Genomic DNA, 26,229 nt, shown 5'->3' on the forward strand with positions numbered 1-26,229 from the left:
AGCCGCGGTTTCTATTCAAGAAAATACGGTACTTATAAACCCTGAATATTAAAACCTTTAACAGCAGCATTTGGGCCTGGCCAATAAATGTACAAATATAGATACTTGTTGTGGTTTTCAGATGTTCAATTACAGCTTAGTTTTCTCGAACTAGAAAAGGATTCAGATAGTATAAAGTATAAACCATTATTATTATTTCGTGGTCTTTTACAGCGGGTTGAGGCCGCTACCGTACTGTTAAATTTTTCACCCGATTCGTCTGCTTTCCGCCCATTGAAATGGGTGGAAATGCGGTATTATTTTCCCATTTGAATGGCAGGAAGTATGCCTTTCTTACCCTAGAGTAAAAAATATGCATTTGGAATGGGGAGATGTTTACTTCGGCAGAAATATAGTTTGTGGGAAACCCCATTGCTGAAAGCAGGTCCATTTTAATGGGCGGAAAAATAGACGAATGGGGTTCACAAACCATATTTGTGCCAAAGTAAAATTCTCCCCATTCCAAAGGCATATATCTTACTCTAGGGTAAGAAAGGCATACTTCCTGCCATTACAATGGGAAACATTTCCCGTACTGGGCGGAAAATAGACGAATGGGGTGAATTTTTCCATTAATCTGGGGTCGCGCGACATCTGGTGCTGTCATAGCAGGTCACGCGACCGGTATAAACATCTTATATGTCATTACGATGACAATAGATATAACAATGTGAATGATATAACCCAGTGCCAAGGAACAGTCAGGTAGGCAGTACCAGTTTCAGGAAGATCTTGCGTTCGCCAAACAACCAAAAATTAAAAGAACGGTTGCACGAAAGTTCCTAGACACAATTGAAGTGCCCGATTACACAAAATAGACTGATTCAATGTCGTATCACTAAAAATTGAATGTGCAATAGTTCTGTCCCAGGCATTAAGTCCAAAAATACGGACCCAAATTCCGCCATTGTTGGTGATGAAAAACAATATTGAGTGCGCCCATGCCAAACTCAAACTCTGCAGTCTGGCAAGTAGCGGCCCCGGCCTGAATGGAACGCAACTATATCCAATGAACAAAATTGGTCAGTTTGGTTATCAGTTATCACATTGGGTCGATTTATGCAAATAATTCCCAAACAGTGAGATTTGGTTGACATTCTTGTATACCAATGCACAATTTTTAGTTGTCTGAGACTGATGCGGCGCACGAGTCTTTGAAATTTACATTGTCCAGTGCACAAAAAACTTACATGTATTTGTAACAGCAGCTATGTTATTGAATTATGCTGGTTTCATGATTATTGTCAATTACGTGCAACACTAAATAAGTCTGTTGAGATTTTTGCCCATTCCAAAATTAAAGTTTCCCCTAGAGTTGTGCCTTAATTTATGCTTAATGTACATAGCCTAGAAGATGTTACTTTCTTTGGCAACAGTAACAACCTGACAAGGCATTTAACTTTTAAGATATTTTTGTTAGTTAGGGTATATCAGCCCTTTTGCAGGCATACACTTTATGTAGGCTAACCATATTTATTAAAATTTCCATAAAAAAGAAATGAACTATTGCAAATTTGTTTTTGCACATTGTCAAAATGTTGTCTTTAGCTGAATATAACACAGTAGTAACATTTTTATTAACAATTAACAATAAAATTAATGTTTACAATATTTCATAATATCACATATATGCGTCATGTGATCACAAAGGGGTTTAGGATTTTGCTCTTTATAAAATAATATGAGTCAGGTAAGGAACATGTCTCTTGGCAGTGATGAAATAGATGAAAACCTAATAGCACTTGCTCCCGTTCCAACAAATAAACTTCAAGCTCAGGTAAAGGTGTTAGTTGTGAAACCTCAAAACATGGTTGGTTTTGAAATTTTATAGATGTGTAATGATTTGGGTTTTGTAGCATTTAGTGTTTATGATGCATTTTAAAGCATTAGTAGCTCCTGGTGACACAGCGGTGTTTATTATTAATTACTTCATAATATCATTTCACTTCACCCAGTATTTAGTAGGATTTTTTGTGCGTAAAGTTACATGACATGGTATATCTGTTATAACGTATTACTATAGGTGTACTATTAAGACCATCAGTACCTCTTGTTACGCATTTAATGAATGGTCATAGTTTACACATTTAGGCTATAGAAGTAAGAGCTCACCGAGTCAACTGGCAATCATATCTTCAAGGACAAATGATACAGGCACAAGATTTTGAAGTGATTAGAGAATTTGATCTTGCAAAGACTCCGGAAGCTAGAAAGGAGATATTAGACCGGCGGGGTGATGAGGTTTGCAATTAACAATTTTTCATTGCATTCATGTATTTATCAAGTTGAAAGCATGACATGTTTGCAGTGTGCACGGACTTTCATTTCACTGATGACTCGAATTTCAAAGGAACAAACAGTCCGCTATGTTCTGACTGCTGTAGATGATCTTCTAACAGAGGATCGGCAGCGTACCCAACTTTTTTGTGATAGTAATAATAAAAAACGTCTGTCGCCATGGGTTGGATTTATGAACATGCTAAACAGGACAGACAGATTTATTGTTCATCAGGTAAGTTAAAAACTGGCTCTTTGGGTGATTGATATCTTGTTGTATATATGTGCAATTTTTGCAGTCAAAATTACATGGCATGTCTTGCGTTATTGTAATCATTTGAAACGATGTAGATTGATAACATTAGATTGTTATAATTATAAATCCAACATAGGAATTTAGTTGGTTAGCAGAGGAGATACGCCACTCAAAGGTTGGTGGGTGATGGGCTCTTTTGTGTGTCATTGTATGCGTGCAATAATAATATATTGAAGTTTAACATGCCAGCATGGGATTTTTTACCAATAATTGAATGTGTTCGTAGGCAAGCAGAATTATTTCCAAGCTGGCTTGTTGGAGCAAAGAAAGAATGAGCTCTCATGATTTAACATATTACCTGAACTGGATCAAGACACAACTTTCTAATGAGGTTGGTTGTTGCTTTTAATTTGTGGTTACCCTTTGTTGGAGTTTGGAAGTCAGTTAGCACTTTAATGAGTGAATTTAGCTCTGAGTGATTTTTCTAAAACCATTAATATATTTACATTATATATATAGTTATTATTCAAACCACCACATTTACGAAGATGTTAGGTATTCATCTACCAAGAGGTTATTTTGTTCTTCCAATAATTGTAAAAGTTTCTTCAACAGAATTTGATGAAATATGAACCAAATGAAGTCTTGTATAAACCAGATGAAAAGCTGCTGGTAAATGCAAGTGTGCCATGTAATTCAATATTAATTTGCAATGAACACTTTTTGCAAGCTTTTAGGGATAGCATAGTACTTTTCCTATATTCAATTAAACACATTAGACTTTCAATGCAAACATGCATTTCCATTCACTTTTTGTGCATCTGACAGCTTGCTAGATTACCAAAGCTCTATCCAGATCAAACTGATCTGTGTAAATACGATTTTCATTCATGCTTTAAGCTTCGTTTGTCTGAGAATTTATGTTGTGCAATGTGTAAGTTGTAAGTCACGTTTAAAGAAATGTATTGTCATCTTCCCTCAAATAATGCTTGGTTAACTCGAAGCAAAAGGTAACCGTCAAATTTCTTCAAGTTTTCCAAAGTTTTGCATTATCCAAATTTGGTTAAATTGGCAGGCAGTATTCAAGTTTTATGGTGGGCACTGCCCTATGGGTGATTTTGTTGACATGATGCATGTTTTTTTGAATAAATTTGTATTGGGTTGTTCATGGTGTCAGCAAAAGCACTCTAAACTAACTGAGATTTAGGTTGACATGAGTTGTTTACAAGGAATTTGGTAGGCATTTTGTCTAAGTACTTCTGTTATGCCAAGTTGAATTGAGTTAACCAGCTTTCACTGTATACATAATAATTTTTTAATGCTTTTTAGGCCAAGAAAGCTATTTACAGTATTGTTATTTGTTAAAATCAGGGCTTTGATGACGTGACCACTCATAACCGAACTATTAGAGGCTAGACTAGTTAACTTAAAATGTACAGTATTTCAATCTACACCTTTTTATTGTTTTCAACTGAAAATAGAATGTGAATATGCCAAGGGAGACCATGGCACTTATGGCATCAGAGGTAAACCAAGCACCCAGCTTTTATAACAAAATAAGTTGATTTAGCAACAGTTGTGATTATTACTAACTGCTTTGTAGAATTTGCCTCTTCACTATAAAGTTTATTCATGATCTTTTTGATTTGGAAATTGTTCTAGAAATAATGTTGCAGTTGTGTATAATTTTGTTTGGGTTATTAACTATATTGTACTGCATGGGTTTGTTAGACTTGTTAATCAGCACCAACAAAATTTGTTGTTGTAAAATCAAATCAATTGTACCTAATCATTTGATGATGTTGATGTGATTTGACTAGGAATCTATTGCATGGCAGTGGATGACAAAACATTGTACAATATTCAGTTAGTATAGAATAGTACAGTACCGGGTGTTTGATTATTGTCAGTTTTGTTATGTCAGAATTCGTTTATTTGATCGATTTTGAAAAATTTGTTTAAAAAACCAATAACCAAACTTGTCATTATTAAAGCAATTAAAAGCTTTAATATTCAGTTAGTATAATATTTGATTACTGTCCTTGAAGAATTGCAATATAGTACTGTATCTACAATTTCTACATCCCGTAATATTTTGAGCATTTCATGACATATAATTGTTTATGTATAACAATATAATATATATGTTTATATGAGAGATAATTATAACTCGTATAATTGGATTGTTACAGTTTTAGACTGTAGGGTAAAGTATATATGGTATGTATATACCAGTAACCGGTTGGTAGATGTAGTAGTTTTATGTTTTCTTTAGTAAATTTATTTTGAATGGGTTTATGCATGCACTATGTTTTACAAAGTAAAAATAAAAACTTCAGATGGAGAGTTAATTGTGAAGCCATCGTACTATATCATCTGTCTTTGATGTTCTTCACCTTTGACTTTTTATTAACAATCAAATCAATTAGGTGACTGACTTCGTACAAAGTATTCTATCTTGCCTGCAAATGATGCTTCGCGTAAAGGAATATCGTGAGGCATTTTTTAATATGGATGGAATGACCAGGTTTGTGATATGTCCTTTTAAGTCAGGTTATTGGTAATGTTATAATTCATTGCTTCACAGAATGTGTTTGATGAACAGTGATTTGTTTTTCCTGTTATAGGTAACTCCCATTTAATACATTTCAACCCAAATCAATGATATGTTTTGCAGGCAACAATCTGTGGCTTTTTTTGCACTCTTTGTATTTTATTAACTTTTATGTACTTTCAAAGCTTGCAATCCTTGTTGTACACCAAGTGTGGATTTCAACTGCAATATCAGACTATTTTCTGCATTTGGTTGATAACCTTTAGCCCTGAGCTATGCGACAGAATGGTGCAATACAACTCTGTCCCAGTGCTTGCTGATATTCTTGCTGAAGCAGCAAAGGAAAAAGTGACGAGGATAATTTTAGGAACTTTCAGAGTGAGTATTTATTTCTGTGTTGAAATAATTTGTTGGCGTTGGGCGTAATCTGCATTACTATTGTTATAGAATCTCATTGACAAACCAGTTGAAAATGATACAGTAAAAGTGTTTTCACAAGCTATGATTCATTTTAAAGTTCTGAAACAATTGGAAATTTTAGAGGTAAGGAATAGTTGTAGTTATTAATAGAATAAACTTTGTTAGAAACATTTGCCAGTAGTTTAGGAGTGATAGCGTTTTAATGGGATGATCTAGATGACATAAAAATATGTTTAACTTTCTAACTGATTTAGGGCAAGCAATTTGCAGATGAAGACATCACAAATGATGTGGAATTTTTAACTGAACATCTCAGCAATTGCTTGCAAGATCTTAGGTATAGTTGATATGCTTTTTGTTGGGCAACCTTGCTGACATGATCGTTGATGTAAGTTTGTTTTTTCTGAAATTGAAACCATTATATTGAATTTTTGTAGCTCATTTGATGAATATGTATCAGAGGTTAAATCAAGAAGACTCGAATGGAGCCCTGTTCATAAATCAGAAAAGTTTTGGAGAGAAAATGCTGCTAGACTCAATGAAAAGAATTACGAGCTTTTGAAGTAATATGAACCTAAAAAGCTCTTGTGTTTCTAATAGCTGGAAATTACTGATTTAAATATGTGTGGTATTAAATAGAATCTTAACAAGTCTCATGGAAACGTCTCAGGATCCCGACATACTTGCTGTAGCCACGCATGACATCGGTGAATATGTGCGTCATTATCCAAGGGGCAAAAAGTCAGTTTTTTTTGTTTTTTTTCGGTTGCTGGCGCTGCCTAACCGCCACCAGTTGTTTTTCATCAAAGCAATGTGTGTGCTAGGTTTTTCAGAACGATCAACTCCATTTTATTTTTAGGGTGATTGATCAATTAGGGCTGAAGCAGCTTGTTATGCAGTTGCTTGCTCATGAAAATGCACAGGTGAAATATTGTGCGCTTATCGCCGTACAAAAACTCATGGTCCACAACTGGTAAGTCGTGTTTTAAGTATTAAGTTTGGTAACTTGATATACAGTTTGTTGTAAAACGGCAGGCCTTGCATTATTTACTTTGCTCTATCTATCTATTTATTTATTTTAATCTTTCTTAACAAATTTTTAATATTTACAGGGAATACCTTGGAAAGCAGCTTACCAGCGGTTAATGTTCATTATTCCGTTTTCTTGATTCTTTTTGTATACATAGATTGGTATAATCAGTCTGTTTTGTGCTCGATCAATGCGAAATTGCGTTGTGCGATGTCCCTAAAGTAACGTTGCAGTTTGAATTTTCATAACGTTTTCCCCATTGTGATGAGACAAGGTTTTAAGTCTAAATTTAGAGTCAGGACACTACTAATGTCATTGTATTTTAGTTAAAATCAGTTACGATATGAAGTTTGTCCTGGTTGCTTGCTTACTTAAACGAATGTTTTGATTGTTGTTTCGTCAGCGCCTTTAGTGCAATATTAAAGAAGTATTATGCTCTTTGCTTTTCTGAAGATTTCATTAGAGAACATAGTGCTAGAAGACAAAAGTCACTGCAAGAAGCACTTGCAAATGTCATACTATAAAAAAACGAATTCGTAATTGACAGCAAATTGGTCCGATTTAGAATGTCTCTAATCAACATCTTAGAATGTCATTGGCAAATAAAACGAATGAGTTTAATTCTTCTTACACAGAACTTTATAAGTTACTTCAATTTGTGTTTTTGTATACGCGGACACCCACGCCTTCGAAAATTTTCTTTTTATGTAGGCTACATCTACTGCGCCCCACGCACAAAAACTGTGCGCTAATTACAAGATTTTTTGACGTTTTTCCTATTATTTCTCTTAAGTAGTTGCGACTTCGACGAAAAACGTCTCATTTTTCAATACTACCGATGTAATGTTTAGGCGTGGAGCAAAATCCATGCCAAAACATGTTTTTAACATCGGGATGTTATTCTGAAAGGTGAGGGCAACCCGTAATTAGTCTACAAACAAAGTAATTATATCAAACATGAGAATTAGCTTATACTTTCTTTGTGATTTGTCAAATCTCTTAATGAAAAGCTTTGGGTATAGATAAACGCAAGCAATATTGTTACGTTTTAGGAACAGGTGACACAAACTGTTATTGTAGAGCATACGAGTGCAGTAGATATGCGAAAGATGTCAATCTGTGAGGTACATCAATAAGATTTAATTAACAATAAGATTTGCAAGAGTTTAAAGTTAATAACGCAGGAAATATTTAACTATAATTTAGGTCTTCAATATCGTAAAAAGTACTCATTTATATGATAGATTCGATCTTTTTTCGTTATCGTTGTTGGGTATGACAAAAGGTCGATAAATGTCAGGGTTCTTGGCAACCGTCAAGTCGCAAGCTCCTTGATATTCTATGAAAGTTCTAAAGTCGGAAGAAAAGTTCAAAAATGGGATAAACCTGCGGTAAATTTCACTCGGGTGAACAACGTTAGTTAATTCCCTTGTAAGTTTAGTTACTGAATGCAACAAAAGCTATATCCTGCTGTTTAACCGTTGTCGAATTTAAAAGGTTTTAAACGTGAATGAACTTCCAACGCCTTTTGTATAGGTATGTTAATTAATTGCGCAACTTGCTTAATTTTGTTGGAATTTGTATAGCCCATTACTATTATAACTTATGCTGTTGTAAATGCCAATTCAAAGTCCATAAGGCTAAAATATTGGGAATAGCAATCATTTCATGTTTCGACTAAAACACGGTGGGGTCGAAAAAATCGAGTCAGTTGTTATTAGCATGCGCTAATGAACATAACGAATATTTAAAATATTTATGTTATATCTTGAATCGTATATCAGTTTGGATTTTTCGATGTAGATCAATGTTACTCAATCTTTGTCAACATAAGAGGTGCCTCCTTACAAGGGTAACCTGATAGTCCTAATGTAGTTGCCAGAGTGAAATAAAAAGACACTAAATATAACAACGTAAAGAAAACCAGGGATTGGTTTATGAGAGGTCAAGTATGTATTATAATTCGTATGGTGGCAATAAAGCTCTTCTTACATCGAACTCGCTTTAAAGTAAATCACATCAAGCAAAATTTTTGATTTTTTTCTTTTTGAACCATTCGCAGTAATTAAAGAAAATTCATCGCCAACCATCTAGGCTACTCAGTTAATTGAATACAGTTACTAAAGCCTATTCCGAAATTGAACTCTTTACTTGATAGCATTGGCTCAAAATGTTTTTCTCATGGGATAAACTTGAAACGTCTGTGTATATTTACAAAAAAGAGACAACAGTTACTTTAGAAGTATTAAATTGCAGATAAATTTGTTGAAATGCTGACATTGAAAAAAATTTTGTTTCTTTTTATTGATTTACATAGGTTATATTATTACTTGTTTTTGCATGAAACAATCCGTAAATATTGTCATAACGTATATAGTAGTTTTGATGAATTTAGAATTGTTGCTCATTTCAGATGCAGTGAAAGGCAACGCAGCAGTGGTGTTATGGATTTAGAAAAATCTGCATCCATTTTAAAAAAGCAGGGAATGAGCACAACAAATTATTTAAATTTCTCCACTTTCAACTCGTCGTTACTTAACGACACTTCGCCAAACATTTTCTTCCTAAGTAATTCATGGATTGCGTTTGAAGTTATCTCTCTTATTTTGTGGACACTGACGGCTTATTTGCTGTTAGCATCGGTGATGTTTCTTTTGCGAAAGCATAAGCAAAGATTCCAAAGCATTCCTTTATCGCAGGTAGATGTTGGCACAAGCAGTACCGGGTCAAGAATACAAAACGAAACGCAACCAGCCCAAAAAGAGAGCTCCAACGACATTCAGTTAACATACACTTCGACTAAGTTCAATAGAAAGTTATCGCAATGTTGCACAAAAGCAAAAGAAAAGCAAGAAGCACCAGGATCTAAAATTGACTTAAGGTATTGTACTGCAGAGATACACGAGGCTAGTCATTTTGAATAAAGGCCGTTAGGTATCCCCGATCAGAAGAAAAAGAATACTGTTAAAACTAAAGGCTTGCTAGCAGATATTTCACTGGTCATCTCGAGTTTGTTCACATTTCTGTACTCTAATCTAAATCTAGCTGAGCTACACCATGAGGGGTCTGATCTCGTTTGTTTAGTGACCTTTCAATGCACTGTCATATTTTATGCTGTTGCAATTGCAGCCATGTATACCGTGCTTTGGATTCGGCAAAGACGCTTATATACAACTCCTGGACTAAAACATTTAACCACTGCTACTTTGAAGCAAATTAGTGCAGCAACTATTACTATTACTATTTTGTCGGCATTGGTCAGCATAGTAATCCTTAATCTTTCAGCATATGGGGTGAGTACGCCAACAGGTTGTTTTCGTATCACCAAGAATATATCTCGATTGGTGCGTGTGACAATTTTACCTTTTCTGGGTGTTGTACAACAGGTAAATCTGTCAAAGTATTTAAAGTATTAGAACTAAATTAATGTACAAGTTGCAGTTTTGCAAAACTTGGTTTTGTATGATAACTTTTCAAGTAAAACAAGAAATATTCTATATATTTTTAGTAGGCTATTTATTGTGCTCCTGCATTATTATACAAGGCACTTTTGCTGGGCTTGGTCTTATATCCGTTAAAGAAACAAACATCGAAGTCAAATGGTTCGGCAACTGGATGTAAAAAGGAAGCGGAAATTCGTCAGTTGATGAGGAGACTAGCGATATGTACAAGCATCTGCGTCGTATCGGACATAACCGTGATTGTCTTCTTGGCTACATTTTCAGGAAAAGAAAGCTCTGGCATCATCGGCAAGTTGATAACGAGCCCAAGCCTGCTCATCAATATGATCTGCCTTACATTGACATTTGCCAATTGGAAGAAGCGTTTATATCCTTTTAAATAATATCAGAAAACTTGTCACTTAAGTATTCGCTATTTTCTGTCGAATGAAAGTAATATTGTGAACTGATTATAGTGTAAACAGTCAAAAAATATATTGGATCTACACTCCATTCCAACTGTAAAATTAAAACTTTCTTCAGTCAAGAGATAAACGTCACTTCAAAACGCTATTAGTTTATATTAAAAAACAGCTATATACAGTAGCTTAACGCAATAAATGAAATTAAAAGCAAAGACGTTGAAGCAACTGAATGGTCGAAACTCAATTCAAACAATAAGAAGTACATGCACAGTGGTATAGTATACAGACAAAACAGCACTTTCGTGGAGTCATGCATTACATACATTCTGCCAACGATTTGCATCAAAGATTTTCAAACATACCATGACAAACAGGCTTGGACTTTGCAAAAAAACTTTCCTTTTCAAAAGACACTAACTTCATTGGTTGCGTCGAGAAAAAGTTTTGTGCAAAACATCGTATATATTTTTTTCCTTCTAATAAAAAAAATAATCCACATACGCTGATACAAGAGTGAAGGTGTCGTGATTAACTGCAACAACTGAAACGTCGCACGAGTCAAAACGAAATGGAGCTGCAACCCAATGCAAACCTGCAGACTGCAGTCAGTTACAAACTCCCCATCGCGTAACACGAAAAGTACAGGGACCTACTCCAGCTTATTAACTTATAGATTTCAATCGATTTAGGAAAGAAGTGTCACTGGTTTTTTAACCGCGACGAAACTCCTGCAAAACTTGTTGAACTTGTGTCCATAGATTTTCTTTCAAACATCGATACTGCGGTCAAACTGCTCATACTGCTGGAAGCGTCAAGTGTAGTTGTTAAACAAACACTATTTCTGTTACTTATAACTTGACTTCCACAATGAGGCTTTCTCGTCTCAACAAGCTTGTTGCTGTTGTTTTGGTTACCGTATGTTCTCCCACTTCCGACAGGTGGAAAATCGGATGTTGGACCCACACTTTTGTGGCAGTCTGGACAAAGTGTAAGCAGAATTGGACAGATTATAACTATGATGATGCCGATCATAGTGATATGATTTTCGGTCATTTCCTTGTTATCGATCTTGTCATTGTCTGATGAAACCCTTCCCGTTTGGTTGGGTTTCAAAATATTTGTGAGCATCTGGCAAGAACGGTTTCTTTCATCCGATTCAAGTGTATTTGTAGAAATACAACAATTTCTTAAAAGTACGTCAGCGTTAGCAGCCGGTTTGCCAATATCATACTTTATGTCCGCGCACGGCATTATTATTGACCAATAAATGCTCATTTTGTTTTCTGTACAGTTTTGTGAAGCGGGACAGTTCGTAGATCGTAAATAACTCTGTTTATGAAACAAATCAGCAACATGCATTATGTACTGCAAGGTGTTGTCCGATAATGGGCAAATACATTGCCAAGGGTTGTCTTCTGCACTCAAAACTCTAATTGCTTTGCTGTTTGCCACTCCAGTTCTTTCAGCTTTACCTTTTGTATTCGATGACGCTTTTTCGGTAGTATTTAAGTTTTCCATAAAATTGTTAAAGTGGTTCAACTTCTTCAGAAAATTTTTTTTACTTGCTGTAAGCGCAGTTTCATGTGAGCAAATGTCCTGGTAGGGGTAAGATTCTATCCGGATCCATTCTTTACGAGGATATTTCAGACAATTTTTGTGAAGGGTAATAATAATATTGCCTGCAAAATGTAGAGGTAGGAACGCATCTTTGTGAATCTCTTCAATAGCATTGCTAGATAAATCCAAAGATGTCAAGGATTCCAAACCGGCAAGGGTGCGTCTTTTGATAAATTCCAATTCGTTGTTTTCAAGAGAGAGAGTTTTAAGATTTGGTAATCTCTGAAATAGACAGCTTGGCAAAGCTTGAATTTTGTTGAAGGATAAATTCAGTTCTTTTAACTTCGTCAAGCCTGTAAAGAATAAATTTGACCAATAATGAATTTGCAACAACTTATTTACTGTTGTTTGGAATTAATGATGTTATATTGCTATATACTCGTAGCATATAGCTATATATAGGATATGACACGAAATCCTCTTTCCATGCTTTTTATGCTTTATAATTTGTTTTTATGGGTAAAAACAGATAAATTAACCAGTAACACGGTCCTGACCTTTTATCGCATGTATTCTGGCAATTACAAGCTATTTTACAAACGACGTGGATAAAAAATTATTGCATATTCGTAATGTTATAATAAATATTATAATATATGAGGTATAACCTAAAACACAATTATTATACATATCGCTATACTGATAGCTAATATTTCATTTTTTCCAAATCTAAATATGGAAGATATAAGCGATAAAAAGTTACACGCAGTTAATCCTTTACTTGTAAATGCTCTTCTGGAGACATAAGAAATGACATTATGCTCAAGGTGAAGACTCTTCAAATGTTGCAGGTCAGCAAAAGCATCACTTTGAATAATAGCGATTTTTTGGTACCAAAGTCTCAAATCGGTGACATTTTCTGGAATACTCCATTGCATTTTGGCATTTTTTATAACAGCAATTTCGTAGTAAAGAAAGGTGGATTTTATTTTCTTCAATGTTTGGGTATCGGAGTCTAGCCACAATGAGGAGGGCCGACATTCGTAAATATTGTGTTGGTCATAGAATGAAACGCTGAGCTTGCAAAATTTTTCAAACTGGGGCAAAACAAAAACAGTTTGATTAATCGAATGTATCCACCCGTCCATGTTTTCCGTTTCCGATTTACTTGCCGTACTATGAGAACGTTTTACTCTACTCATCTTTCCGTATTTACCAAAGCGAAACGTTGATTTTGTGAAATCTCCTTCACGTCCATTGGGCAGGCCTAGTGTAGAAGCTGCAGTTACGTCCAATGTGTACATTTTTGTTAATATCAATAGAAAAACAAAATAGTTTCCATAAAGTATTGCCATTCCTACACAAGCTGTTTTGTTTGTCATTTTGTAAGCTGCACACGCACAATATCCACCAGCGTCTGTTATAGACGTTATCATTTATTAACACAGCACATCCACAGTATTCTGTATAGAAAAAAGGTCAATCCTAAAAAACTTAATTGGTGCTATTTATAATTTGCTGTATAGATAAATATTGCCTTTAAAATAGTTATATATTTTGTTTCCTGGAACATTCACACGTATCAAAGACAGGTACAAAAAATAGTTTATACAAAATGGCCTACAAACGTTAAATAGCGAACAACTACCATACTCTACCATTCATATAGCATGTAATGATACCTGCATAAATTCATGTTAAAACTTTTTCAAGTTCCATTATCATTGAATTATTTACCAAATTTCATGTCCTTTAGTCGTGATACGTGTTTATTGGATTTAGTGGGATTTGTAACAAAATTTCCGCCTGAACTCATGCTATTGATTTTTTACAACCGCGTTCAGTTTGTTCAATTATATAGTGCACTTCATTTCTAAAGACTGTTACGCGCTTGTCACTTTGTTATGACGTTACTGCATTACTGCACCTTTCCATATTTTCAAGTTGACAATCTGCTGTCAATCCATCGCCCTGCTTCTTTTCTAATGAAATAAAAATGTTCAAGCCTTATTTTTGCTCATATACGAGTGCATTGCCTTATAAATGTTAATTGCTGCAGACACGCTTATTGAAGCGATTTAGTCCGCGAAATCGAATCGAAAATATATAAACGTTATTCGGTAGATTCGCCTTTGAGAAAAAAATTTGTTTATGTATACTTAACGCAAATCTTATCTATGAAGACAGGCCTACTGTTGGGAAATATCGGACCAAAGCTTTATTATAATTTGAAGCCCAATTGTTCAAAAATATTTCTATTCACACATCTGACATAAACACTTATATATACTCGTCACTTGTAATGAATAACTTATATATAACATAAAAAAAACAACAAAAGCGTAGCAAGCTACTTGCTTAACCATTCCCGCGCATTAAAATAAAGAAATACAGTAAGTTAATTGTTTTACTCTAAAGATTAAGTGAAGAATATTTTCGTAAAGTTATCCATTTTGAAGGAAAGCGTTGCGTGTATTTGAAAATAGAAGCTCAAAAATATACAAACTATTTAATGTTATTCTCTCACGGGAGCTAAGTTTGTTAAATAAACTAGCTGAAAACCCGGATTAATTAGGCTACGTTAAAAGTCATACCCATACAAGTAAAATGTATACCTTTCTGTCAGCCACTCATTACAAAGTTAACAAACTCTTTCACATGGTGATATATTGTTTTCCAAAAAGTGAAAAAGTAAAAAGTTTCGTCTAAAAATTTTTGAGCATCTATTTTCTATAAGCATTCATTTTTATTTAAGAAACGGGTTTTTGTTATTCTTAAGTTGTCGAAAGATCAGTCAAAAGCATATATTGTTCAGAAAGGGTCTAGCTTTCCCTGGATAGATTCTTCGCTTTTCAAGGTTGAAAAGAGTATCAAACATTTATTGAATCATTTAAACCGTGCTGGAAATCACTTCGTTTTACAGCTTTCTGCAATACTTCAGCCAAACATAACCCAACATAACCCAACATAATATAACCCAACTTCAACCAAATGGCTAAAATGGTTGAAACGCAGCCTGTAATTTAATATGCCGTAACTCAGCCTGTGTAAGTCAATCTAATCAATCCTAAGTGCATGTGCACTGGTACAATGCATTGCTTGCAGGAATGAAGCAGTAGAGACACATACGAAATAGAGAAACGTGACCAAGCGAACGTTGGCTCAATCCAACAACTGTAGCTTTAATTTTTTCTAATTTTGTATTAGTCAATGCGTGGCAAGTAAAGTCCTGTTTTGTAGTTATACCGTTGCATTAATGTTCTTGGATTTCTTTGAAAACTAGAATATATTTAAAAAAGAAGTGGTTTGGCGCCAAGTTAGCCTTAAAAACCACATTTAATTTGCTCTTAAGTGACCAAATACCGTCAAATCTAAATCTAACTTTGTATACGTCAAACTCGAGATAACAAAACGCACAACCTGAGACATACCGTTATTTATAGTTTTCAAGCAGCCTGCTTTAATCCTCAGATATTTATCTTGCGATTGAATACTGTAACTGCATCTTTTCCAACAAGAGTTTTTATGGAACAAGCATTTAAACATCCTCATCATAAACACTGACTTTAACTTAATCGCAGTGGGTTAAAGTGCAGTCACAGCAAGGGACAATCTATCTCTAACCGACACTAGTCTAAATAACACTCAACCTTTCGCAAGCCTTGCGGGCGTGCAACAAACTGTCATGCGTGACAATTGAAATAATAGCGTTGTTCAACCAAGGAACAAAATCACAGTATTACGTGAAGTTAAGTGTGGGACTAAGTAAAATCCAGTCTCCAAGCGAATCCATAGGTTGTCTTTCTAACAGCTCAGCTAAAACCACAAAAATCAGAACAAATTCGGACGAAATCATAAGTCATGCCTATATTAACCTGCAGATTGCGCAATCCGCGGGGTTGTAGAACAAACGTTTTCGACTGTTTCCCCATGCAGCTCTTAAAATGAGCTTATCCGCCTTTGCATCAATCGTGTCAGCAGGACTGTGGTTGTAGATATATTATGTTTATCTCGTACGACATCGCAACCTAAAAAAAGTATCAATTTTACGCTTGTTAATAAAGCCAAAAACTTTAAAAAAGCTTGTTTTTCTTGTGAGAGAAACTGCCCCTTAACAAATGATATCAATTAAAAATTGCTTTTTATGAAACTTTTTTAAAACATTATTGTTTCGCAACAAGTTTTAACTGTGTGAAGACTTTGTGGCCGATATAAAACAATCACTTTAAAGTATAAGTCGAACCTGCGTTGAGAAAAATACGAACTAAACCATTAAATATTTATATCCGTTGCTTCTTGCCGTCTTACGCACGCATGTTGCAAAACGTTTACGCGAGCTCACATTTTACAAAGTAACAAATCGTTTTTATGGCATAAACAAGTTTCTAGAGAGTGCTGCATTGATTTATCTTCTCATTTAAAAACATGACTAACCGTATCCATCATGTTGATTACATCCGGTAATTTTCTACCAAACCTGATTGAGAACGAAAACAGTTTTACAAGGAAAAGCTTTTTGTTTTAATTTATTCGTAATGCACAAGCATATACCCTAAATATAGCTTCCGAACACATCGTATGAATGAATGTTTGAAAAAACAATCGCTCACATTCGAGTAATACGTTTTGTATAAGGTAGGACTTTATCTCTTAAAAATTAAATAAATTTCCAGAGAGGCTGTCAATTTTATATGATATATCTTGGAATTACAAGGCATTTTATGATGCAACCAGCTATTAATCAACCAATCAATTAAGATTTTATGACAAAAATTTCAGTGTCAGAATGAAGACCGTGCCCTAACTTCGACTAAATAGCAATTTTATTTCATTTACTCACTCACTTCCAGTTAAAATTTCAAAACTAACATCCCAATACGATGAAAATTTGAAACGCCTTTTCCGCGCAGGTTAACACCAGAAGATAAAATAACAACAATCTTTACATTATTTTTTATGCTGATCATTTGCTGTGCTGATTGTGCGCTAATAACAAATTACCACCCCTGAGCAAGAGTTCTTTGTCATTCTATAATAACGCAACAGTTAGCGCTTTAGAATAGAATTTGACGGACGTATGCGGTATGTTTAAAACTAGTGCAGCCACTCATTAATGTTAGCCTTTGATATATTTTTATCTTGGTCAATTACGTTGCCTGAACGACTTTTGTGTTTTTTCACATGCATAAAGAAATCCGTTTCAGGTTTTCGCCCATAGAACAGTTTCGGATTTCACCATTGAAGGTAAGGTGATGACAACAGAACATTGTGTAAAGATGGGTAATCAAGCGTTCATGCGAAACTGCTACTACAGAATCAGCATGGGATCTATAATGATAAAAAAATGTAACACAGAACCATCAAAATTTATATGAGGTTATTACGGTGGTGCCAGCAGGTGATTGTAATAGAACGTGATACTGCAATGCTGCATATAGGATAAGTCGACATAACAACAAAGTTAAAACAAATATCGATCTATTCTCTGAAAAGCGATTTGTTGTTGACGTATATTGCTTGGTCGTGTTCAGAAGCCTTTTGGTCTATCAAACACTGCACTTTGCCCGCGATCTCTATTTTTCCTTCTTAATCACACGCTTGGTCACTTGCACCATCTAGTCCAATATGTCTTTTCCAGCTATGAGTATATTGTGTCCATTATCTGTTATTTCGGTTATACCACAGCGTTCTGCTTAAGAATACATTCGTTATCGCAAGCACGTCTTATGCTCTGGTTTTCATCCTTGCGTTATGTAAAAATTCATATTCGGTTTTGAATTTGATTTTGTTTCTCGCTGCAGGTCAATACTTATTGGCAAGTAGGCCAGACTCAATTTTTTTCTAATTTGCATGTGGTATAAAGAAACGTTTTTAGCGTCGCATTTTATAGACGGATTATTTTACTATAGATCTATATAGTTTTATGGAAACATTGTTTTTTGTCGGCCTGCATTTGAAGTTTTCATTTCGTAATTAGCGTGATTAAACGATCTATTTTCTTCAGTAGCACCACGTTTATACATCATCATAATGTTTTTAACCGGCATAAATTCCTGATGCTTAGTTTCGGACCCTTTTACGAAATGGTCCCTACTCCGGTCCTATGCTACTGTATACGGCCAATGTTATTTCTTCTTTCTGATGTTGTCTCAAACAGGTCTTTGACCAAGAGTTTGGAAAAGAAGAGAAAACTTACGGTGTATGGAAGCATCCGATCGAAAAACTAGGAGCTCAGAGACAAGTAAACTTGATAGATACATTGTGAAATATCTATATGTCCTCAAAATGCTCAGTAAAAGTTTATTAAAAACTAATAGTGCCTTAGAGAACAAACCCAACTTCGGATGGCGAAAATCTTTGAAAAAAATACACACAGGGTTTTGTCGTTGTATATAGTTAGTATTATTTATGTATAAAAGTCATCTAAAACGGCATAAAGTAAGCTCGGAAGATGTAAGATAACGTGCTGGTATATTAAAAATATGACGGCAAAAGTTGTAGAAAAACGTTTATATGGGTGCTAAGCAGTTGAATAATGTAATCAGTAACGTAATGGATATTACAGCGTATAGCACCTAGCACCATGCACTAAAGGAGGGAATTGTTTGATAATCTCCAAAAGATTCTCGGCAGGGAACGTGTGCGAATCAAGGAAGCCGGAAAGACGACCACTGTGAGGAGATTAAGTATCTAATGGGCCACAAAAGGCACAGTTGTACAATAGTCAATACAACGATAAAGAAAATTATGTAACTAAATTATTGATATATGCTTTTAAAATCGATCATGTTCATAAAATATAGATCTTATAGTTATTTTAATTTTGAAATATTGATAAATAAACGTAAAAGCGTTCTATCTAAGAATATAAACGTTATTAATATTGTCACGGGATTATTTTTATGCACCCGTTTTAGACCCATCGGCCATCACATTGTACACTGTATGTTCGCACCACTCTTATAGGTTAATTTAGTCAAATGTGAGGGTCAACTTCTGTTTTTATTCGCATTGTGTCATTTGTATGCATGCTCGTCAGGTTTTCTTACCTTTGCTCACGTGCTGCCGTATTTTAACTATTCATATGTACACGTGTTTTTAGTCTATCCCTTGTGACGTCTTACATCGTTACCCCTAGGGGCTAATTGGTATTTAGCGTCCCGCGTTTATTTTCTGATTGGGTGACAACGGTGGAATCTGTGTTGGTGTGGTGTTGCGCTCGGCTGGGAAGTGCTGGGCGAGCGTTAATTCAGTCTACGTTTGGCCTTTGTAATGGAATGATGGTTGTTTTTAACTAAGAAAGGCTACTATAAGTTAGTAAAGCAAAAAGACCTAATTGACTAGCTGTAAAGCGGGAAGTTTTCTGGCTGAGAAAAAGTTTGGTTACAATATTACTATGATGTTGCCAACTATAGGTTGTAGCTGCTAACACCTACAGATCAAAGACAGCGAGAAATCAAATTTCTTTCCACTCAATTTTAACCTTTTAACCCAAATATGGTCTTATATAGACTTAAATATTTCATTGTTTGTAGCTCATTAAACACATTAAATTCTTTCTGTTTAAATTGCTTGTGCATCCGCGCCTCTTTTATGAAATACACGATGAGGGTAATTTGTCTTTGCTAATTCTCAATTTGTATTTGCATTCTTTCTAATTTATATCACTTTGCGTCACGTCTACATGATTTTTGCATTTCGAAAATAACGTCAACAGAAACGTACAGTATATATCGATTTCAAAAAATCGTCCGGTCAACTATTACCGTTTCTGCCCCAAGTAAATCAATTTTCGCACTAACGCTGTAACACCATTCTTGGCTAACAAATAATTTTTTTATCCCAGCCAATCTGTACTAGAATTATAATCCCGTTTTTGCCACATCGATTAAAAATTAATCATTCTATTAAATCCGCACATTTCTCACTTTTTTATTCCAGAAATATAAAAGCCAAGTTAAATATAAAAGTGAAAGATTGAAAAATTACGAAATAGCGTCATTATGGTTTTCACAAAAAGTTATCGATTACGAAAATGTTGTTAAATCTCAAGTATATATTGTTTTAAAAAACTGTAGTGGCTGGTGACATTTATAACATTGATTGAAAACTTAGTTTGTACTACGTAAGTGTACTTCTAGGAAAACCACGTTCAGGTGCTCACCATTTCCTTAGAGCAATCGTTTCCACTTTATCGCCCTAACTTCTTTCTTTTCGAATATTGGCATCTATCGGTCTTCTATCATTAAGCTAAAGCATACCCATCCTTTCAAAACTGCTTGTGAAATACGGCAAGGTTAAATTTTAAAATATATCGTTTTCTGGCCTATTGACAAACTTTTAACCGCGCCTATATAGTCTAAGATATAACCTATTTTCTCACTGGTTTCTTGGCAAAATATCGTATACAAAAAATATTTCTCTCAGGACATAAATTATCTTTTCTTACAGTCATTTTTCGTAAAATAAACACGAATTTCGTTTATTACGGATTTTGTACATTGCCATAGTAATACAATGTGCTCATGATCGAACCGAATTAATTGAAAATGTTTGAAAAATTGAAAATAAACTGACTTAAAATAAGTTATATAAAATGCCACGTAAAGTTGTCTAAAACTTTTAACTTATTGGCTAAACAGCTTTTGAAACATATCAAAATGTATAAGGCTAATCTCATTTACAAATGACCACTGCAATATGTTAATATACTAAAAGATTAAGATAAAAGCTATTGAAATTGAACGTTGTTGAATAAGCTACTATATGTTGCGGATGGTATTTCTGTTTCAACTTTGAGGTTTTACAGAAAACGCTATAAAACAACACTTCAATCCTTAAACGCTGCTATAAATTGTTTAGCGATCGCCGTCGCCAAATTCTAATTACGAAAAGCACTTGTTATAAATTTACAATCTCCGCCTATATTGTTAAATAAGATCTACACAGAAGACACTGCACGATGCAAGTTTCCCATGTTAATTAATTCTTGGTTGACAACTTTATGATTTAGTGGACCAACGAGGTAAACCGTGATGTATTTTTAACGTATATTACAGTTTGCTTTTAAGAATTTTATTCTTAATCCTTTAATTAAATTATTATTCTTTAATTCCAAAAGATATTTGAAATAAATATCATTCCACGTCTACGTCAGTTTGTTCACCCTCCGATGAAGTGGCTATTGACGCCGGAGGCGCGGCGGGCATTGATGTAATCACAACCTCCAGTCTTGATCTATCGCTCATTCCCCCATCCTTTTCGTCATCATCACTCGGAGCGACGAGATCAACTGATGCTGTCATTATGCGAATCTCTGTGTTGTTCTCAGGAGGAGGTGGTTCAACCATTTCCAAGTTTTCTTTTTTGGATGCGGGTGTGCGCCTTCGCTGTGATATAGGTGACCCAGAAGATGCTTGGTTGAGGATCAGTTGGGAGTTTGCTTTGTCTATTACTATTTTAAGGTTTGTACGTGTCGGACTGACTACGTTTAGAGTGTTGCCTGCTGAGTGAGTCACTTCACGAATGCCAGGCTGTTGACTGCCTTCGACAAATAGATTTTGTGCTTTTTCTGCAGTTGGGGGAGGCGTATTTTCAGGAAGCTGTTTGTTAATCTCTAGAAAATTAGCATTTGCAGTTAGTTCGTTTGTGGTTTTGTTTCGATCGCCCTCGGTTCCTTTCAATTCAGCATTTCTCTTTTCACTAGCTTCAACTCGAAGCTTTGGAACAACAGTAGGAACAAGTCCTCGAAGCTCGGGTACTTTACGTTTTTTGTTAGCTTTTGCCTTCTTTATGGTTTTTAACATGTTTTTGAGATGAGGCTGAAATACAGAATCAACATCAGACACATCGTCAGCGTCCGTATCTTCCGCAAGAGGTCCCAGAGGAACTTTTAAAGTCATGTCTCCGGTAACGTCACTCGATGCAAATCCGATTTGTTCCGCTTCACTTACGGGATAAGGGATTTTTCCGACTTGATTAGCTGGACTTTTCACAGATAAAATATCATCAGAGTTCAGGGCAGCTAATGCTTCCTTTTCAAACTGGCCTATAAAACCTAAACTATTCTTCTGAGAACTTCGAAGTCGATTTGCAATATTTTCAGTAGCAATGCCTTTCAGGTGGTCTTCCAATGACAAGAGAGCTGTAATAAAAACACCTATTATTCCCCAAATGTAAATTAGACATTTTGAATTTATATAATTAAATTGCAAGTAGGTTTACTCATCACATAACTTAATACTTGTTTGCGGGCCGTATTCAAAAACTGACCTGGTACTTGTTTGTTATTGTTATCTGTTTCGTTATTTTCAAGAGGTTTTAGATCACTCTTCCTTGTGGGATTTTTTTGAGAATCAAAATGATTTGCCCAATCTCTGTTTTCAGACCCAGCCTTCTGCCAGTGGTAACCTCGCCTGTCAGATCGAGAGTCATGACTTGTGTTTAAAACGTCATGATTCCAATGATAATGGGCTTGTCTTCCCAGCCGAGGATGATGTACGTGGGTGTAGCGAGTTAGATCCGTTGTGATGATGACATCTCCATTTGAGTCACTCATCATTGGTTGGCTTTCGTCAAACAATGTCAATCCCTCACCAATATCGACCTTATGAAGCTGGGGTGGGTCTGATTTATCGGATATATTTTTGGAGTCTTCGATGGCAGCTTGCTCATTGCTTCGTGCTTTTCGAGTTTGGTGATATCGTTTTACTAGAAAAATAGACATACTTGTGAAATGTATGGTCCAGAAACACGATAATACAGGTATTAAAACGATTTAAAGTTACAATTAAATTTTAAATATATTAAACTGCCCCAATTCATATTTCATAAAAATACCATAATGAAGAGTAAAGACATGAAAAAAGTACATTGTAAGCCAATTAGTGTTTGTAATACCCTTGTCGTTGGGCATGCTCGGTCTTCGTATTACATCAAGCTCACGTTGTTCTGGTGGCAACGTATGGAAATTAGTGTTGGGCTTCATTTCCACGTGTGTTAAAGTAGGTTTCATGTTGTTCGTCTGATCTCTAGAGTAAAAAGTCAGTAAAAGATAAATCACCAATTGATAAAACAGTAGCTTGATATGATAAGTGATTTTCAAATTGAACCACCAATTAATTGCTGATTACCTAATGATATGAAATTGCCTTTGTGCGCTGTTTGGAAGCGTGACGCGGTGCAGTGACAGAACAGAAAGTTTTTTCATATATTCGTTGTATGAAATAACACCACTTTGCAAGGCTTTGCTGTAATCTGCAATCATTTCCATTTTGTTCATGGGGCCAATCAAGTGGGCCTTACCGTTCGCTGTGGTCGTTGCACGTCTTGGGAAAGAATTGGAAATTGATATACTTTCTTTGTCACGCCTGGATGGCAGCTGAACAGTTGCAGCCGGGCGGGCCGGCTGACCGGGCTCAAGAACCTTTCTTTTTTTCCACCTGATTTGACTTTCTTCTAATTCGTAATCGTCTCTTTTTAGAGAAATCTGTGGCAAATTCACTTGACTTTTTCTGGGAAGAGAGCCAAAACCAGCTGGCTTGTTTTTATCCGAGACCATTTGCAAGTTAAGCTTGCCCAGATTCTCAAGATCCAGTTGATAAATGTCTTTCAAGTATTTACCAGAATCTTGCTGAACATGGGACTTCTTTTCTAATGAACTTCCCACCACTTGGGGCAAAAAAGAAAATGCTGTAGAGGCGCCACCTCTAACTCTATTTGTATTTCTAGTTGCGGCCGCTTGCTGCCGCGAAATAGTCAACGGTAATAGGATATCGGTACCAATTGTGTGTTCATTTTCAGGTATCTATTGCGTAATAAAAAGAGTTGTGATAACGCTACCGTTATGTTTTTGAAAACAAACATTAATGTCAATAAACAAGTAATTCTTATAAATGTCAAGTATTGCAGATAAAATAACAAAATATTTGAAATAAAAGTAGGCATACCACAAGTTTAATTCATTGATAGGCAACTTGCAAACTTTTGACTAAAACTTGACGAAACTTACCATAATATTTACAACTCGAACCCTGGTATCAGCTACAAAGCAATCTTTAATTTGACTTTTATCTTGCTTGAAAGTTTTTAGTGGCTCGTAATAAAATCTTTCTTGCCGTACCTAAAGTCAGCGTCTGTTACATTTTCCGAATTCTAAACAACGCTCAACATTAAGTTTATATTCAATTGTGTTGTAGGAGTTTTATTGCATTTAATTCTAGTTAATTACCTGTGGATCTGCGATTGCTTCTAATACACTGGTGGTGCCATTAGGCGGTTGCGTACGGAGTTGTTGACGCAATTCTTCAAGAATTACACGATCGGAAGAAATAAGCTGACTAAATCCATTTCTTTCTTTATCCGTTAACCTCTATAAGAATTGAACGTAAATTGATTAAGTTAAATTGTACTGTATGATATAAATTTTGAATTCAAAGCATAACTATGAGTAATGTATATCTTATACAGGGAAAAGTATACACTGATACACAAATATCAGAGTATTGATGCATTGTTTCGTACTAACACCAGCTACTCAGGCCTTCACGTGTTCATGTAATTGTATATACAACTTACTATACTTGATTCTACCTTTCCGTGTGGAAATTTGATTTTCTTATTTATGGTCAGTTCAACTGGCGGAAGCCGTTTGTGGTTATCTTCTTTTGTGACATCCGGGGCTACCGAGACACGGGATTTTGATCGGGATTTCAGTAGTTCAGCCGAACTAACCGAATTGAGAAACCTCAACGAAAAGAGTGGCGGCGTTGACACGTCAAAAGTATTGGAATTTGCGTTAGCACGGACACTAAAATGATATGATATTTTATGAATTAGTGAAAACGTTTTCACAATGAACGATAATAAATTAATAAATAAAATCTATATACTGTATATGATAAGATATTTTTTGGTTCAAGATCAGATTCTCAAGAGAAATGCTTCCAGATAATCCTTTCGCGAAAAGCAGCTGCTTTTGGCTTGAAAAACTTTGCAAAAACTGTACATAGGTATAACTTACGAAAACAAACTTTGAGGTATATAACTTCGTCTTATCGAGGTAACTTTACACGTCAAGTCAAGCGAAAACAAATGCGTGGGCCCTATTCACAAGGTTACAGAGTCTTAATATCTCTCTTTACATTCTCGTTACTATGTTATGTATACCTTCACATATAAAATCTAGTACAATAATAGTGTAATTAACATTCAACTACAGTACATTAGATAAACCGTCTGTACACTTTATGACCAATGCCAATATTTGGCTAAATATAGATCTGATAAAAACGCATAAAAACTGCACCCTGTAAAATAATTTACTGTTTTCATGGGCGGCGTCAAAGGTTTGCCTGCTATGCTACACTTTCAGCTCAACTGAAGAGTCAACGTATTGACAAAATATCAAGCATAGAACACTATTGTATCAAGTTTCTTTTATTTCGCTGGACAGAGAATATTGCTTTATGTCGGACTGTTTTCTTTGCTCCGCGTGCCCTTAATCCGTACATATGAGCTTAATATCGATGGGAATTCATATTACAAAATAAACTTTCCTCAATAATGAAAGCCTCGTACCCCTAACGAGATGTCACATGATAATTTGAGCTGTATTTCTTAGCCCTTTTAAAGTATAGTCAGCAGTTGTCATAACTAAAGTCGTTTTTGGGTTTAACCAGTATTCAGATCAAACAAGTTCAATAGCTTAGACATCTATACACACCCTGCTATTCACACTCAAGCAAATGCTGCTATGTACAACCATAACTATTTCTATCAAATCATTTCAAAATAAGCCTAAAGGCTATGTACATAGAACCTGACAAAATAGTCTTGAACAAAGAGCGTGGCTATAAAACTGAACTTTGATATTTGGAAAAAACGAAGTTTTCAACTTTGACTGGGACGTCTTGAGTTTGATAAGATCAATATCAATAAGAATTGTTCTGCCACATGTTTATATTGAATCAAACAGATATTAAATTAAAAAACAGAAAGTATTTCTATATAGGCGTCAAAAATCACATACTTTGTTTTATTTTCTAATGTTCCCGGTGGAAATTGCAGAGTCTTTGCTTTGATGGCTTCATAACCTGACACAGTCCTTATTTCTGCCGCTTTCATTTTATTTTTAAATTTTTATAGCGTAGACCTACATTACTTCTGCAAGGAAAAATATTCCCATGAACTGCTTTTGAAAGACACATTGTTAGCCAAACAAATTTAAAAGG

General features: G+C 35.1%; 3 protein-coding genes and 1 long non-coding RNA gene across 7 annotated transcripts; 2 read left to right on the forward strand and 2 right to left on the reverse strand.

Moving 5' to 3' along the window:
* The first annotated feature begins 731 nt into the window (after positions 1–731).
* LOC143452197 (V-type proton ATPase subunit H-like) lies at positions 732–7,014 on the forward strand. Of its 3 annotated transcripts, XM_076953068.1 has the most exons (14): positions 732–1,816; positions 2,131–2,280; positions 2,348–2,551; positions 2,859–2,963; positions 3,188–3,244; positions 4,054–4,098; positions 5,002–5,099; positions 5,312–5,504; positions 5,574–5,669; positions 5,801–5,883; positions 5,984–6,109; positions 6,186–6,287; positions 6,406–6,519; positions 6,659–7,014. In XM_076953068.1, exons 1-14 carry the CDS (start codon positions 1,721–1,723, stop codon positions 6,690–6,692), a joined length of 1,503 nt encoding a protein of 500 aa, XP_076809183.1. In that variant the 5' UTR covers positions 732–1,720; the 3' UTR covers positions 6,693–7,014. The 3 variants fall into 3 exon arrangements, with proteins under 3 accessions (XP_076809183.1, XP_076809190.1, XP_076809198.1); XM_076953075.1 differs by lacking the exon at positions 3,188–3,244 and having other exon boundaries at positions 733–1,816; XM_076953083.1 differs by lacking the exons at positions 3,188–3,244; positions 4,054–4,098 and having other exon boundaries at positions 734–1,816.
* Positions 7,015–7,524: 510 nt separating this feature from the next.
* On the forward strand, positions 7,525–10,530 carry LOC143452326 (uncharacterized). Of its 2 annotated transcripts, XR_013115002.1 has the most exons (3): positions 7,525–7,700; positions 7,821–7,967; positions 8,990–10,530. It is a non-coding gene; the product is annotated as an uncharacterized LOC143452326 (long non-coding RNA). The 2 variants fall into 2 exon arrangements; XR_013115003.1 differs by having other exon boundaries at positions 7,525–8,007.
* A 43-nt stretch (positions 10,531–10,573) lies between these two features.
* LOC143452186 (uncharacterized) lies at positions 10,574–15,610 on the reverse strand. The gene is made up of 2 exons (XM_076953059.1): positions 12,780–15,610; positions 10,574–12,351 (listed from the first exon to the last, which is right to left on the reverse strand). The coding sequence occupies exons 1-2, from the start codon at positions 13,432–13,434 to the stop codon at positions 11,141–11,143; spliced, it is 1,866 nt and encodes a 621-aa protein (XP_076809174.1). The 5' UTR covers positions 13,435–15,610; the 3' UTR covers positions 10,574–11,140.
* Positions 15,611–20,465: 4,855 nt separating this feature from the next.
* Positions 20,466–26,162, reverse strand: LOC143452140 (uncharacterized). Its single transcript, XM_076953004.1, has 8 exons — positions 26,028–26,162; positions 24,590–24,806; positions 24,228–24,368; positions 24,009–24,119; positions 23,131–23,804; positions 22,898–23,028; positions 22,271–22,708; positions 20,466–22,142 (listed from the first exon to the last, which is right to left on the reverse strand). Exons 1-8 carry the CDS (start codon positions 26,120–26,122, stop codon positions 21,136–21,138), a joined length of 2,814 nt encoding a protein of 937 aa, XP_076809119.1. The 5' UTR covers positions 26,123–26,162; the 3' UTR covers positions 20,466–21,135.
* Between the last annotated feature and the right edge of the window lie 67 nt (positions 26,163–26,229).

Source organism: Clavelina lepadiformis, chromosome 1, assembly GCF_947623445.1.
Source record: "Clavelina lepadiformis chromosome 1, kaClaLepa1.1, whole genome shotgun sequence".
Lineage (NCBI taxonomy): Eukaryota > Metazoa > Chordata > Ascidiacea > Aplousobranchia > Clavelinidae > Clavelina > Clavelina lepadiformis.